General features: G+C 43.4%; 1 protein-coding gene across 2 annotated transcripts in view; it reads left to right on the top strand.

Annotated features, from left to right (window-relative positions):
* The first annotated feature begins 6,180 nt into the window (after positions 1-6,180).
* The window catches only part of xkr4 (XK related 4), a 456,237-nt gene continuing 448,121 nt past the window's right edge, over positions 6,181-14,296 (top strand). For both annotated transcript variants that reach the window (XM_072467751.1, XM_072467752.1), the window contains exon 1: positions 6,181-6,925. In XM_072467751.1, the coding sequence (XP_072323852.1) occupies positions 6,249-6,925 (677 nt within the window). In that variant the 5' untranslated portion in view covers positions 6,181-6,248. The remainder of the gene's footprint in view (positions 6,926-14,296) is intronic.

The raw sequence follows: 14,296 nt of genomic DNA, 5'->3' as shown, positions 1-14,296 counted from the left end.
CTTCAAGGCTTTTCCCACAATTAAATTTCCAGCTCTCCACCCAGCTCCTCTTCCCACTTCCTCTTCACCTCTCTGAAGGGGACCACATCCCACTCCCTTAACTCCTTGTATATCCACGAACCCTCCCTCTCCAAGCCCTGTTTTTGACATCACCTTGTCCTTTAGTTCCCTCAGGGGGAGGCGAGGAAGGCTTGGAACCTGCCTCCGTACAAAGTCCCGCACCTGAAGGTACCGAAACCCGTTCCCACCCGGCAACTCAAACTTCTCCTCTCGTGCCTCCAAGGTCGGAAAGCCCTCCTGGATGAATAGGTCCCCAAATCTCTCAATCCCTGCCCGCTGCCATCTCTTAAAGCCCCCATCCAGCCCCCCAGGGCAAACCGGTGGTTGTCACAAATCAGTGACCATGCTGACGCCCCCTCCAATCTCATGTGCTGCCTCCATTATCCCCACACCCTTAGGGCTGCCATCACCACAGGGCTTGTAGAGTAGCGAGCCGACGAGAATGGCAGAAGCGCCATTAGTAAAGCCTCCAAACTCGTACCCTTGCAGGATGCCGTTTCCACTCGCTCCCAAACCGACCCCTCCCCCACTACCCATTTCCTGACCATCGAAACGTTGGCTGCCCAGTAATAGTTAAAATAGCTCGGGAGGGCCAAGCCCCCCTTCTCTGCGACCCCGTTCCTGGAGTTCCTTCTTTACTCGATATCGCTGCGTTCATTTTCCTGAAAAAAGCCTTTGGGACAAAAATCGGAATACATTGAAAAAAGAGCAGTCTCGAAAGGACTGTGGTTACAGCATGGCTGATGGAAGTTTTCACTGCAGGTGCCTGGAATGGTGACATTGAGCAACTTTAGGTCTCAGTTCCAGACTGCATCATTTTAGCATGAGCAGCAGCCATCTGGGTTGACTGACAGGCAACAGTAAGTGGAGAACTGGCAGGGGTGGGAGGAAGAACTCTACCATCCTGAGAGAGGAAACCAGGTTAGTGCATGCTCAATGGAATCACTCTCATGGGGCAGTAATCCTAATAATCTGTTGAAAGGCAGATTACCAGGCTGTTGTGATACCCTGCATGCCCCTTTCAATGCTGGCTTCCACAACCAAGGTGGCAGCAGTCTGAGTTTAACTCGCAGACAGCGTGCCTTGCATGACTTCAGTCTAAGTTCCCATTGCAGCACTTAAGACTTTTGGATCTGAAGCATTGGCTATCAGATGCTGCAAAATGACGGGGTTCATCAGGGTGCTGATGGAGTTGGCAACTAGAACCATATAATTCCTACAGTGCTGAATGAGGTCATTCGGTCCATTGAGTCTGCACCGACCTTCTGAAAGAACACCCCACCCAGGGCCACTTCCCCACTTAACCTGCACACCGTTGGACACTAAGGGGCAATTTATCATGGCCAATCCAGACAACCTTTGTTGGACTGTGGGAGGAAACCAGAGCACCCAGAGGGAACCCACGCAGACACAGGGAGACAGTGCAAACTGCACAGTCACCTAATGTCAGAATTGAACAAGAGTCCCTGGCGCTGTGAGGCAACAGTGCTAACCACTCTGCCACCCCTTGCTGTGATGTCTGATCTACAAACTCTTCACCAAGATTTGTGTAAAGTTGGTGCTGGACTCATTTGTGTTCCTTAACATTACACAGAAACCTTCTGGCCAGCCTGCTAGTTTATCAAATATTTTATTGTACATATCTAGCAGCCTTCTTCTGTAGCCCACCCATCAATGTGACCTTGTCCTGCGGTGAACTGGCATCCATACACTCTTTGCCCCTTCCCTGGCTGCAAGCCACACATACCCAATGCCTCTTCATGTGCTGATCTAATGTGTGTGCACTGACAGCATCTGAGTTGGTGGCTGTGAGAGTCAAATTTCATCATCAACAGTACTGTGTTGCTCTTCCACCATTTCCTGGCCAGGTCGCAGTTTCCTTGGTATCTGAAAGGAAGAAAGCCAAACGTAAGGTTGCAGGTTGAAGAAGTGTAAGTAAGAGGATCATTTTGTAAGTCAGTCCAATTTAGCCCCACACAATTTTCAGATTGAAAGGCAAAAACACTAAACCCAGGCTACAGCATGGATCAAAATCACCTTGCATCATATTATATTCGTTGCTGGTTTTACACTGCACCCAGTTTCTTTTTCATTCGATGTCAGTATTGCAAAATGGGCTATCAATGAGCTATCATTTGCTCCATCAGAGTTAACTCTATTAGCTTCAGTCAACTTAGTTTAAATTCCCCCAATTGTTCCTTGCACATTCAGAGCCAACATCTCAGTGCCCAGGTGGTGTAAATAAACACCAATCCTCCTGAAAAGCTTACCTTCTCCACGGACCACCATGGAGGTGCCTACAAAGGTTTTTTTTTTTCTAATTTGCTGCTTATACAGATGCTGCAATCGATCGGGACACTTAAGCTACTTTGATTTCTAATGCCAATACAGTTTAGGTAATAATTTAAAGGCCACAATCATGACAATGTAACTTAAAATTTGCTAATCATTTTTAATCCATTGCAAGAATTTAAATACAAGTTGGTTTGTATATCTTTCATTGATAAGAGGATTTATTCAAAAATATGGAAACAATTTTAATTTGGACAAAAAATGATTTTGTATCCATACAAACCTGTTCTTCCTCAATTCAAGCATTGATCCCAAAATCCCCGGCCAGATCTGGGGTTGGCAAACAGCTCTTAATTTTGATTCATTTGACATTGAAATGGCATCTCCAGGTAACTAGGCAACCAAATGCACAACCAGTACTATAGAGGCTTCATATTCTTCAGTGAATTATGTCAGTGTTTGCTTTAAGGTCTGCAGCTTACATTGTCAATATATAATTGTGTGTTACATATGAAATATAAGCTGAAGTAGGCTATTCAGCCCATTGAGCCTGCTCCGCCATGCAATAAGATCATGGCTAATCCATTTGTGTTTTGAATTCCACATTCTCATCCACCCCCTATAACCTTTGGTTTCCTTGCCGAACAAGAATGTATTTCTTTTAAAAATATTTAATGAGCCCGCCTACTAAGGCAGAGAGTTCCAAAGTCAGATAACACTCCGAGAGGAAAAGATTCTCCTCACCTCTGCCTTCAAAGGGTGACACCTAATTTTAAAACAGTGCCCCTGGGTTCTGGAAACATACTTCCCACATCCACTTTGTCAATACCATTCAGGATCTTAAATGCTTCAATCAAGTCACCCCAGAAGGTAGCTATAGAGAAGTAAAAGCAAGATAATGTGATGCTGAAATCAAAACAGAAAACGCTGGGAAAACTCAACAGGTCTGGAGGCATCTGTGGAGAGAGAAACAGAGTTGGGATAATGCGCTCCCCCAGCCACGTGTTTCTCAGAGGAGCGCCGTTTGCTGGCGGTGGGATTCTATGCACCCACCACTTGTCAACTGAAGCCATCCCACGCCGTGGGATTCAACTCGGGTGCCTGATGCTGTGAGGCAGCAGTGCTAACCACTCTGCCACCCTAAAATGTATTGATTACAAATCTCACCATCTGCCCTGGTGGGATTCAAATCTGGATTTCCAGAGAATTAGCTTGGGTCACTGGATTACTAGTCCAGTGACAATACCACTAGGCCACTGCCTCCCAAATACACCTTTCAAATAACATAGCAGTTATGTTACTTCCCCCAATTTAGCACACTGCATTTGCTGCTCCCAAAGGAGATCCTCTAAATCCAGGAGGCCAAATACAGATTAATTGTCTGCATGGCTGGATGTGGAATGAGAGTTCACACTAATGTTGTAACTCAGTCTCTTGGGCTGTTTGTCATTAGCACAATGAGTTAAAGCAACTTTCTGATGATCATGCGTATATTGTGTAAGCAGGCCTCAGGCACCAGTACAAACAAGCTGATGGAATGCGTGAAATTTATCAATTCATGTCCTTGATAATGATAAAATGATGGGGAGGGTTTGTGAGGGCAGTATATCCTTGGAGCTTAAGAGGCACTAAACCATGGTAACAAAATGATTACAAGAAATTGAGAAGAGTTAAATGCATTTTTTTGGCTCTGAGTTGTTATTCTGATGGCATTTTTGTATATTGTTGGCGTACTGTGATTTTGTGGTCAAGTGCGTAGAATCTAGAGGTGAAAAGAATAATTAGTGTAAGAGCTGCACGTGAACCATCATATGTTGCAGGCACATTAGAATCATGAAGTGTGAGATCCAACAACACATACTACAAGTAGTGTGATATCTCAGAAAAGACCTGGTTTGGCGTTGCTACAGCTGTATGTGTCTACTCTGATATTTAAAATTAAAACATAAAAGCATTTTAACACTTCCATTCGGTCTACAACCGCAAACTTCCTATCACCTATCGCTCTAGTTTTCTGTTACAATCCCATTCTACTTTTTCTTTGTCCTTCTACTTTGCTTTAGTGGAACTCAAAGCAGATTTAAGGAACAACACCTATGGTACTTAACATGGATCAAGGCCTATACGGTAACTTTCAGGCTGCTACGTGACCATGCATGCAGGAACATTAGTCTAACCATAGCTCCCAGTTTTGCACTGGCAAAAAGTGTTAGCAAGGTAGAATGCGTGTGTTGACATTTCTGTTGATGGTGGGATAGAGTAGGTTGGTGCTGGGGTCTAGAGTCTGCCATTGGAACACTATGTTGGCAAAATACCTGATGGTGTCAACCTGTTTCTTTAAACAAGCTCCTTCAGATTGCTCCACTTTGCCTGCTTTTCATGCTTCATAGATTATCATAGAATTTACAGTGCAGAAGGAGGCCATTCGGCCCATCGAGTCTGCACCGGCTCTTGGAAAGAGCACCCTACCCTAGATCAACACCTCCACCCTAGCCCCATAACCCAGTAACCCCCCCCCCCCAACACTAAGGGCAATTTTGGACACTAAGGGCAATTTATCATGGTCAATTCACCTAATCTGCACATCTTTGGACGGTGGGAGGAAACCGGAGCACCTGGAGGAAACCCACGCACACACGGAGAGGATGTGCAGACTCCGCACAGACAGTGACCCAAGCCGGAATCGAACCTGGGACACTGGAGCTGTGAAGCAATTGTGCTATCCACAATGCTACAGTGCTGTCCCCACAATGCTACCGTGCTGCCCCTTCTTCTTTTGACCCCCCCCACCTATTTGAGATATTCACATAATCTAGGTTTCCCCCTACTTTATTTTGTCTCATATTGTCTCATGCCAATTTAACTATCTCCTTTTCTCCACTTCACTAATTTACTGATCACCCATTTAACTTCCTATGTTTATATGCATGCATATGTGTTACTCTTTCCCTTATCCTTGTTCTTTTTCAAGTGTTTTTTAGTTATGATATATTTCAGTTCTAACAAAAAGTATCGACTTGTACTGTTAACTTGTCTATTTTCTATACAGATGATGCTTTCCCTGCCGAGTGTCTCTAGCATTATCTCAACTGTTCTGGTTTCAGATTTTCAGCATCTGCAGTATCTTAGTTTATGATTATTTATTTAGCCCCTCCTGAAATGTTTTTGAACACTTCCTTGCAATTGATAATCAGGCTCAAGGAATCAAACCTGCCATGATAATCATTTTATTTGAGCTAGCGACATCTATTGGCGCAATATTTTTTTTATTGAGATGGCCAGATTCCCAATTTGAATATATACTTACTCTACAGTGTTATTTTGTCTGTCAAACCAAATTATTATTTTGTTTGCACTACTGGGGACTGTTTTCTTTTCTCTGGCAATTGTATTGCTATTTGGCGACGTTGCATTAATAAGCAGGGCGTGTTGAAGATAAAGTCCATGATAGGGAAAGTTACTGAGATCAAAAAAATTCAGCAAATACATTTGTAAGATATTATCCCGATGTTCCCAATAAATAAATAAAAATGACTCCAGGTAAGCACGTTCTCGGAGTTACTTCGTTGCATTTTTCTGTGCAGTTTGGAATGAGTCTGAAACAGAAAATGCAGCTCCTGCCCAGAAGGGATTTGCTCAGAACTGAAGTTTGTGCCTCTGCCCAGACGGCGAGATCTCTTTCTCCTTTTCAACGGGCAGCTCTCACCCATCAGTGAGAGATAGCGGAAGTTTAGTGGTGCATAACCAGCTTCACATACCGGAAGTGGAGGTCGCCCTATTCACTGACAGCACCAGAGGGAGGGAGGGAGAGAGAGAGGGAAAGGGAGGGGGAAGGAGGGAAAGAGACCGAGAGAGAGAGGGAGTGGAAGAGGAGGGAAAGAGGATCGGGGAGTTTGATGGCTGCCAAGTCAGACGGGCTGTTGAAAATGAAGAAGAAGAAAAGCGACGTGGCTTTTACTCCTTTGCAGAATTCGGAGCACTCGTGCTCGGGGCAGCTTCAGGACCAGGGACAGCAGCAGCAGCAGCAGGGGGAGGAGGAGGACGAGCAGGAGCGGGAGAGGGTGAGCGCCGCGGCCGGCTCAGCGGAGCGCTCCTCCCGCTGCTGCACGGGGCTGTGCCGGGGTCGCTGCCTCCGCTTCGCCCGGCACCAGCGCTACACCCTGTGGGACGGCCTGTGGGTGGTGGCCGCGGTCACCGTCTATTTCTCAGACGTGGGCACGGACGTGTGGCTGGCGGTGGACTATTACCTGCACTCCCGTTACTGGTGGTTCGGCTTTACTCTCTTCTTCGTGGTGCTGGGCTCCCTGGCCGTGCAGGTCTTCAGTTTCAGGTGGTTCATCCACGACTTCGGCGCCCAGGACGGGGCGGGCGCCCACAGCGCCAGCCCGGTGGACGGCAAGTTGCTGAGCAGCGGCGGGGCAGGCGGCGAGGCGGATGCCCGGTCCCCACAGCGGCAGCCCTCGACCACCAGGAGCAGGAACACCGGCAAGGGCGACAAGACATCTTCGTGTTCCTTCTGCGTGTGGCTGCTGCAGTCAATCATCCACATCCTTCAGCTCGGGCAGCTCTGGAGGTAACCTGCACACAATATGTAGCAATAACTGTCGGAAAAGCAAAGCACACACAGCACATCCAGTAACACAAACCTGAATCTGCTCAAATAAGCTGTCCCTTCAGCAAACCCAATTCAAACACTCCTGTACAAAATCCACCCCCCCCCCCCCCCCCAACTTGGCTCCGTTCAGGTCTGAAAGTGCGGAGCAACATCTGAAATGTTGCAAATGTTGAAATGCTCAGATGCAAAATGCTTTTGCTGATATTAAAACACCATTTTTAGTTTAAATCCGGTGTATAAAAGAGCTATTTGGAATCATGCTGCCAGTGAGGTTTGTGATAGGTGTAGCTCTCTGCTGGTTGCTTTGTAATGCTTTGTAAGAATTCAATTCTGCACCATTTGAAGAATGTTGTCATACCTTTCGGGAAACCGGAAGTGTTCACATGTAATTTGGAATATGCAGGTAGTGCATCTTGAAGCACGTTTCTTGTTGATGCAGGTCTTGCATCTGATCGTTGTCCCGGCGGCACAGCATTAGAGAGTTAATAACAAATATCTATTATTGCAGCAAATCCGTCATAAATATTCGCCTGAATGAATTGTGCATTAAAAAATACACCATGACTGCTATAAAATATGGTTACTGTGTCCACCGTGATGTCCAGTTGAAAAGCTTAAAGCTATCTTGCAAGACACTTTATCATGTGGGCTCACTGTGTAAAATACGAACACGCTGCCAACTTCATGCTGATATTAAATTACTGAAATCTTTGCGGATACTGTGCTGAGGTTTTAAACGGACCCGTGTATGGTTTCTGCATTCATTGCGGCGCCTTTGGACAGCGATTAGATTATAGTGATGCCAACTACCCTATAATTAATCAGCACCGTTGCTTCATCACTTATTATTGCTGAATAGTTCAATTCGTTTACAGGCAACCAGTAATTTTGTGATTATGTTTGGTGTTAGATTATGCGTTGCACTCGGTGAGTCTGGAACATGTGCGAAAACAAACCAGCACAGTTCTTGAATATAAAAGACTCGAGGGTTTTGTGTGTACAGGTACCTTTTATAAACCTGCTGCTTGTTATTCAACATTTGAGAGTCGGAATGATCGATGGCCCTTTTAGTCATAAACATAATGGAATGTTACTGAAGGAAGATTGTGATTTAAAATATTATCTTTACTGCATTGTTGACAGTCTGTGGATCAGCTGGGATCTGACAGTTCAAACATTTCAGAATATAGAGGTTGACGTTATTGAACAGCAGGGTGGCCTTTGTCCATATATGTGGAGTGCAGCTATAGCATTCACTTCCAAGATCGCTAATGTTGACAGGTAGACTAATCGTCAACTGTGCTAATGGTGTGGTAGAGTTTACTGCACCGCTTTGAAGATAAGATACGTTTGATTGAACTCGAGGCACTAAGCAATGCTATCAAATCAACTCCTCCACGAAGTGGTGATTTTTCAGAGTGGATTTCGAAGCTTTGTAACATTTTCTTGGAAAAAGTGAATGATGCCCGTGACACCATATTCTCTGTGTTTCCCCCGTGCCAGATAGTAGCTTTTTGAGAAGGTTAAGTCAAGCTACAGAATGCAACGTGACTGGAGACTGAAATGCATAAAATTAATCTGAAATGTTATCTTGGTTTACAGAAAAATAATGATGAAAACGATTTGAATTCATTTTCTAGGAGGCAGCACTGCAATAAGTTCGACATTTCTGCTCTACACTTGATTTCTTGTTCCTCTGCAAACTTTCTATTATAGATTGCAAGACCCTGAATAAATATTACACACTGATGTAAAATGTATTTTAAACTTACACATCAGAAACTGAAAATGTAAATCTAATTGTGCCTTGAGCATCAAAGGCAGTGAATGAAAAGTGAGATGGTTCAATCGGAGTGGGAAATTCTGGAGTGAAATAGGGATATATAATTGGTAGACCAATTCCTCACCATTGGCCTTTAATAAGTTTACAAGAGCACAGTTCAGAATTGCTTTGTGACTTGAGCTAATTTCACAAGTGAAAGAACATTAGTAAGCCACTGCTGTTCAGTTCTGTACTCCAGTTATTCCGTGGCAATTACTCAGGTTGTGTGTGAAGGTGATTTTTCACATCACACACCATTAAATTATAATTGTACTGTGTGATGTAATTGTTGTTTACCAGTTATGACACGATCCACAGTTCTGTGGCACTGTTGATCAGTTGAGAAATGCAACATAATTTAACACCCGATCAGCAATTTGCCAGGCAATACACCATTACAAAACCCTGAGGTAAAATTTGTTCATCACCCCAGGCCACAATCACAAACAGATTTTAATTTTAAAACCATTTTTCCATGCATTTTAAAAAGTGTAGCCACATCTCGAAAATGCAAGTGAATCATTATACTTTCATTTGATTTTCATCAGGAATAAGTGCCACCGTGCTTTGATTAAATGCCATCTATAAAAATGGGGACTGTACTCTTGACATATTGAGAATTTTTCTTAATTCACGAGTGAGAATCATCCACTTTTTTATCAAAAACAGGATTATTATTTGAATGGGTGTAAATTAAGAGAGGTGGATACTCAGGGCGACCTTGGTGTCCTCGTGCATCAGTCGCTGAAAGTAAGCACGCAGGTACAGCAGGCAGTAAAGAAAGCAAATGGTATGTTGGTCCTCATAGCGAGTGGATTTGAGTATAAGAATAGGGATATTTTCCTGCAATTTATATTGTTGGTGAGTATTACCTGGAGTATTGTGTGCAGTTTTGGTGTCCTTATCTGAGAAAATTTATTCTTGCTATGGAAGAGTGCAGCAAAGGTTTACCAGGCTGATCCCTGGGATGGTGGGACTGTCATTTGAGGAGAGACTAAATTGGTTAGGATTATATTCATTGGAGTTTAGAAGAGTGCGAGGAGATCTCATAGAAACTTACAAAGTCCTAACAGGATTAGACAAGGTAGATTCTGAAAGAATTTTCCCGATTTTGGCAGGGGGGGGGGTCCAGAACAAAGGGTCATAGTCTGAGGATAAGGTGTAAACCTTTTAGGACTGAGTTGAGGAGAAATTTCTTCACCCAGAGAGTGGTGAATCTGTGGAATTCACTACAACAAAAAGTAGTTCAGGCCAAGCCATTGTGTAATTTAAAGGAATTAGATAAAGCTCTTGGGGCTAAAGGGATCAAGGGATATGGGAGGAAGGCAGGATCAGTGAATTGAACTTGATGATCAGCCATGATCATGATGCGGGGCAGGCTCAAAGGGCCTCCTCCTGCTTATATTTTCTAATGTATGTTTCTATGTATCCCTTAAATGACCCCCATATGTAAATTACACATAAAGAAAAAACTGCCCTATAACTTAATATTCTTTAGATTTCTATATTCTTAAAATATTCTCAGTTGCCAGCAACATAAATTGCAGCCTATGTCAGGTAACTATATGCATGATCAGGCATAAAGATCTACTGCGACAATACAATTATCTTGAGTAAAAATCCCAATGCAAGGAAAAATGTTGCTTCATGTTCCAGATTTTAATCTAGTCAATCTACTGACACCATATTCTTAAAATTGAATGATTTTTGTGTGAAATATGTTTGTGAATGTTTTTACCTAATTCAAATTACTGATCAAAGGTGGTGTGGTACAACAATTTTGAACAATTTGGGAGGAATACATTTTAAACAAATCAGTATTCAACCATATGAAATTCTGGATCTTCCATACAATACCTAATAACCACTATGCTATAATTATACAGCAAGATGCAAGTGCTTATTACACTTAATGCAGTCCTACTGAGATTTTGCAACACTTCTTTTCAATGCCACACCTGACCACTTAAAAAAACGTAACATAAATTCTCATCTTACAAGCAGCAGAACTAGGTGAACATTTTAACAAAAGCAGAATAAGTTGATTATGCAGATACATGCAGTAAGCTGCCATGATGCATTTGTCCTGCAGTGGTCCATCCTATTTGTTTCCACATTTTGAAGCAAGTTTACCAGTTGCCTGCTTGCAGAGAAGGGATATCCACTTAAAATGTGCCTGGTGACCCTGCTCTGTACAACATTGCACAGTAACGATATTTGGATCTGTAGAGGAAACAAGATGCCGAACACAGAGTCTCTTTGAAAGATTCCAAGGAGGAGCAGATGGGCAGTGATGGGGGCTAAGACCTAGCAGAAGTATACAATGCAGTCTGGTATACCCTCATTATTGTGAGGTTAACTGAGATTTCACCAGTCCACCTATAATACACACATGCAAAATCCACTTAACCCTGAAACGACACTAACACCAAATACTCCTGCAAACAAACAAACACCAGCCTCCTGACCGCCGCCACCGGCCATTGTGGTATGATTTCATTTCTTACCATTTATCGCAAGTGAAAAGTCACCATATGCAATCTCTTGTGTATCTAAAATCTTTAGCCTTCCTAGCACTTCTATATCATACCATTTCTGTGGCAGAAGGAGGCCGCACTGTCAGCTGAGATGCACATTCTCTGAGTTTCAGAGCCCGTGAGGGGCCCACCAAAGAGTGTATCACCTGCACCTGCTCAATGTCGCACTCACCCAGCGGCACACAAGGTGCATGTGAAGTATCGACTGAGGGTGGGGGAGAAAGATGAGAAGTAGAAGTGCTTTGAGCTGACTGCTCACTTCGGTGCTCTATTTCACCATCATTCCTCTCATTGCCAGCCCACTCTTTACTGCTAACAATGAGCTGGAATGCACTTTGCTGCCGATCAGTGGGATGTTAAACGGCCAAGGCTGGAGTATAATTTGTCCTATTTAAGGTGATGTTCCTTATGTGCAAACCCGTAGTGAGGGATGCATGCATTCACATGGCTGCTGCATTTGCTGCTAAATAAAGAAGGCCATTCTGCCCATGATGAAGACATCTCCGCAAAGGCCTTTGACACGATGCCACTCATACTTGAGACAGACACCTCCAATCTCCCTACAAGCACACTGCAGCTGGAATGCCTGCTGGACATTGCATGTTCTTTGCTGCTGCTGCAGAAATATCCAGTTTGTCAACAACCCTGAGGATCAGTCACTGTGTGCAGCTCAGCAGTTTGGAGCATCTTGCATGTCTCTGATGCAGACATGTCCCTGTCGCTACCATCTGCTCTTGCTCATTTGTGAACTGTGAATCACCAGGTGAAAACCCAGCAATCTATCTTACTGGATCCACCAAAGTGAGTTTCTGAGTTTGTTCATGGTCTGCAAGGATCCCTTGACCTCCTCGAGGAGTCATTGTCTTGTGAAATACTTAAAGGCCCAGTTTAAAGACATGGATTAGAACTGTCAATATAAGAATGTTTTAATTGATCATTATGCACATAATTGTATCTCACACACTCCTGACATCAAATTAACCTGAGTGAACGCTGTATTGTATGTGGCTGTCTGATATTTATCATGTAGCTGGGAGACCCCCATCTCCCTACTTGCTTCAACCAAGAATGTTAAGACTCCACTGAGGTGCACACTTCCTCCTCTTCAGCTGTCAGTTGTGCAATGAATGGCTGGCGGGTCACCTCCAGTTCTCTGCCTCTCCCTCATGTTCTACACTCCTCCTGCAAAGAGCGAAAGAATAGGCCTATAAGTGAGAGTAATGGCATATATTAAACAGATGAATGGAAAGTATTTGTTGAGGGTGACTGAGTATGAGGCATGACATTGCTTAAGGAAGAAGGTGTGTGTCAGTGGTGAATAGGTAGATAAGGATGTGGGAAAGTGCATAGACAGAGAGGGCTAGATCTGTCTATCTGCTAGGTAAATTGGCAAGAGGAGTGATTTGCTACAGTAGGCTTCAGGGGGTTGGAATTATATGAATGCCAGAATGTAGGTGTAAGTGCCACTGTGCTCAGCTTTCCCGTCCTGTAAAAGTCATTACATTTTGGCATTGAACCCAAGAACATGGCACCTGTTTGTGACCTTATATACAACCTGTTGCCATGCGTTTTTGGTTTCATCTGCAGGCTTCTTCCTCCTGACAGTAAAAAAGAATATCTCCCTGCAGGCCCTTAACAGCCTCACGGCATATCCTGGGATCCAGACCTAAATGAGATGCAACCTCCTAATATGGTGCTAACTCTTTCGATTCTGCTTCCAACTCAAAGTTCCATCACATTGCATGTTTAGAGTGTTCCTTTAAAGACTGGAATTGGAATCGGAATCACCTTTTATGGGTCATCATCACTCCTGTTCATATTAATTGGTCATGAACCACAGTTGTTAGCATTGTGGCTTCTCAGCACCGGGGATCCGGGTTCAATTCCCAGCTTGGGTCACTGGCTGTGCGGAGTCTGCACATTCCCCCCATGTCTGTGTGGTTTCCTCTGGGTGCTCCAATTTCCTTCCACAAGTCCCAAAAGACGTGCTTGTTAGGTGAATTGGATATTCTGAATTCTCCCTCAGTGTATTCGAACAGGCAGCGGATGGAGTGTGGCAACCAAGGGATTTTCACTATAGCTTCACTGCAGTGTTAATGGTAAGCCTACTTGTGACACTTATAAATATTATTATTATTATAAACCTGACAATGATAAGGTATTGCAGTGTCTGTTTTAAAACTCCACTGATATACACTGCCCTTACCTCTAGGCTTCCGCTGTGCTACCAGACGAACTTTCCACTCCCATTATGTCACCAAGTTAAAATCCAGGCCAGTGTCTCAGGTCACTAACCAACTATGTTTTTTCAGAAAATTCTGGTTTAATTTTAGGTGAACATATTTGTGGGAGCTATGCTGCAGAGATTCATTTGACAAATGCTACTTATTTTGGGATTTTGTACTTAGGTTTTCAGGTATAAACTCTACATGATCTTATTTGAAGCTTGATGGCTGCATGGCTGACAGCAATTTTCTATGAGACATGAACAAAAAATAGAGCCTTGCTTTTGTGGTTGGTGGCTTGATTTTAAAAGGGACTGGCAATTTAAAATCAGCCATTTTACACGTGATAAATCAAAGTTTAAGTGTGAATAAGTTTTGATAGGATGAGTTGGAAGTGTTTGACTTGTGTTGATGTATAACTTCATTTTTGCCACTAGAGGTACTTTTTTCCCTCACTAAGTTCATTCTTACTTGTGAGTAGGTTGGATTGAGGTTGCTGCTGTGACAGTGATGGATTTGCCCTGTATTTTGCATTAACCGCGTCCATTTTTTTAAAGGATACGTATATTTTTCACTGGGAGAAAAAAGAAATCTGCTCTGTCTAAAAAGCTGGAGCAATTTTCAAGAAAGTGGTTGTGCAATATTATGTACTTCAATGTGACTTTTGAGTCATTTTGTGGACAAATAAAGTGAACATAAAAGTATCTATACTTATTTTCCCATAAACTAACCAGAGCTGCAACTC

The sequence above is a fragment of the Scyliorhinus torazame genome, chromosome 11 (genome assembly GCF_047496885.1).
Source record: "Scyliorhinus torazame isolate Kashiwa2021f chromosome 11, sScyTor2.1, whole genome shotgun sequence".
NCBI lineage: Eukaryota > Metazoa > Chordata > Chondrichthyes > Carcharhiniformes > Scyliorhinidae > Scyliorhinus > Scyliorhinus torazame.
Note: the sequence above shows the minus strand (reverse complement) of the source record. Positions and strands in the feature narration are given on the sequence as shown.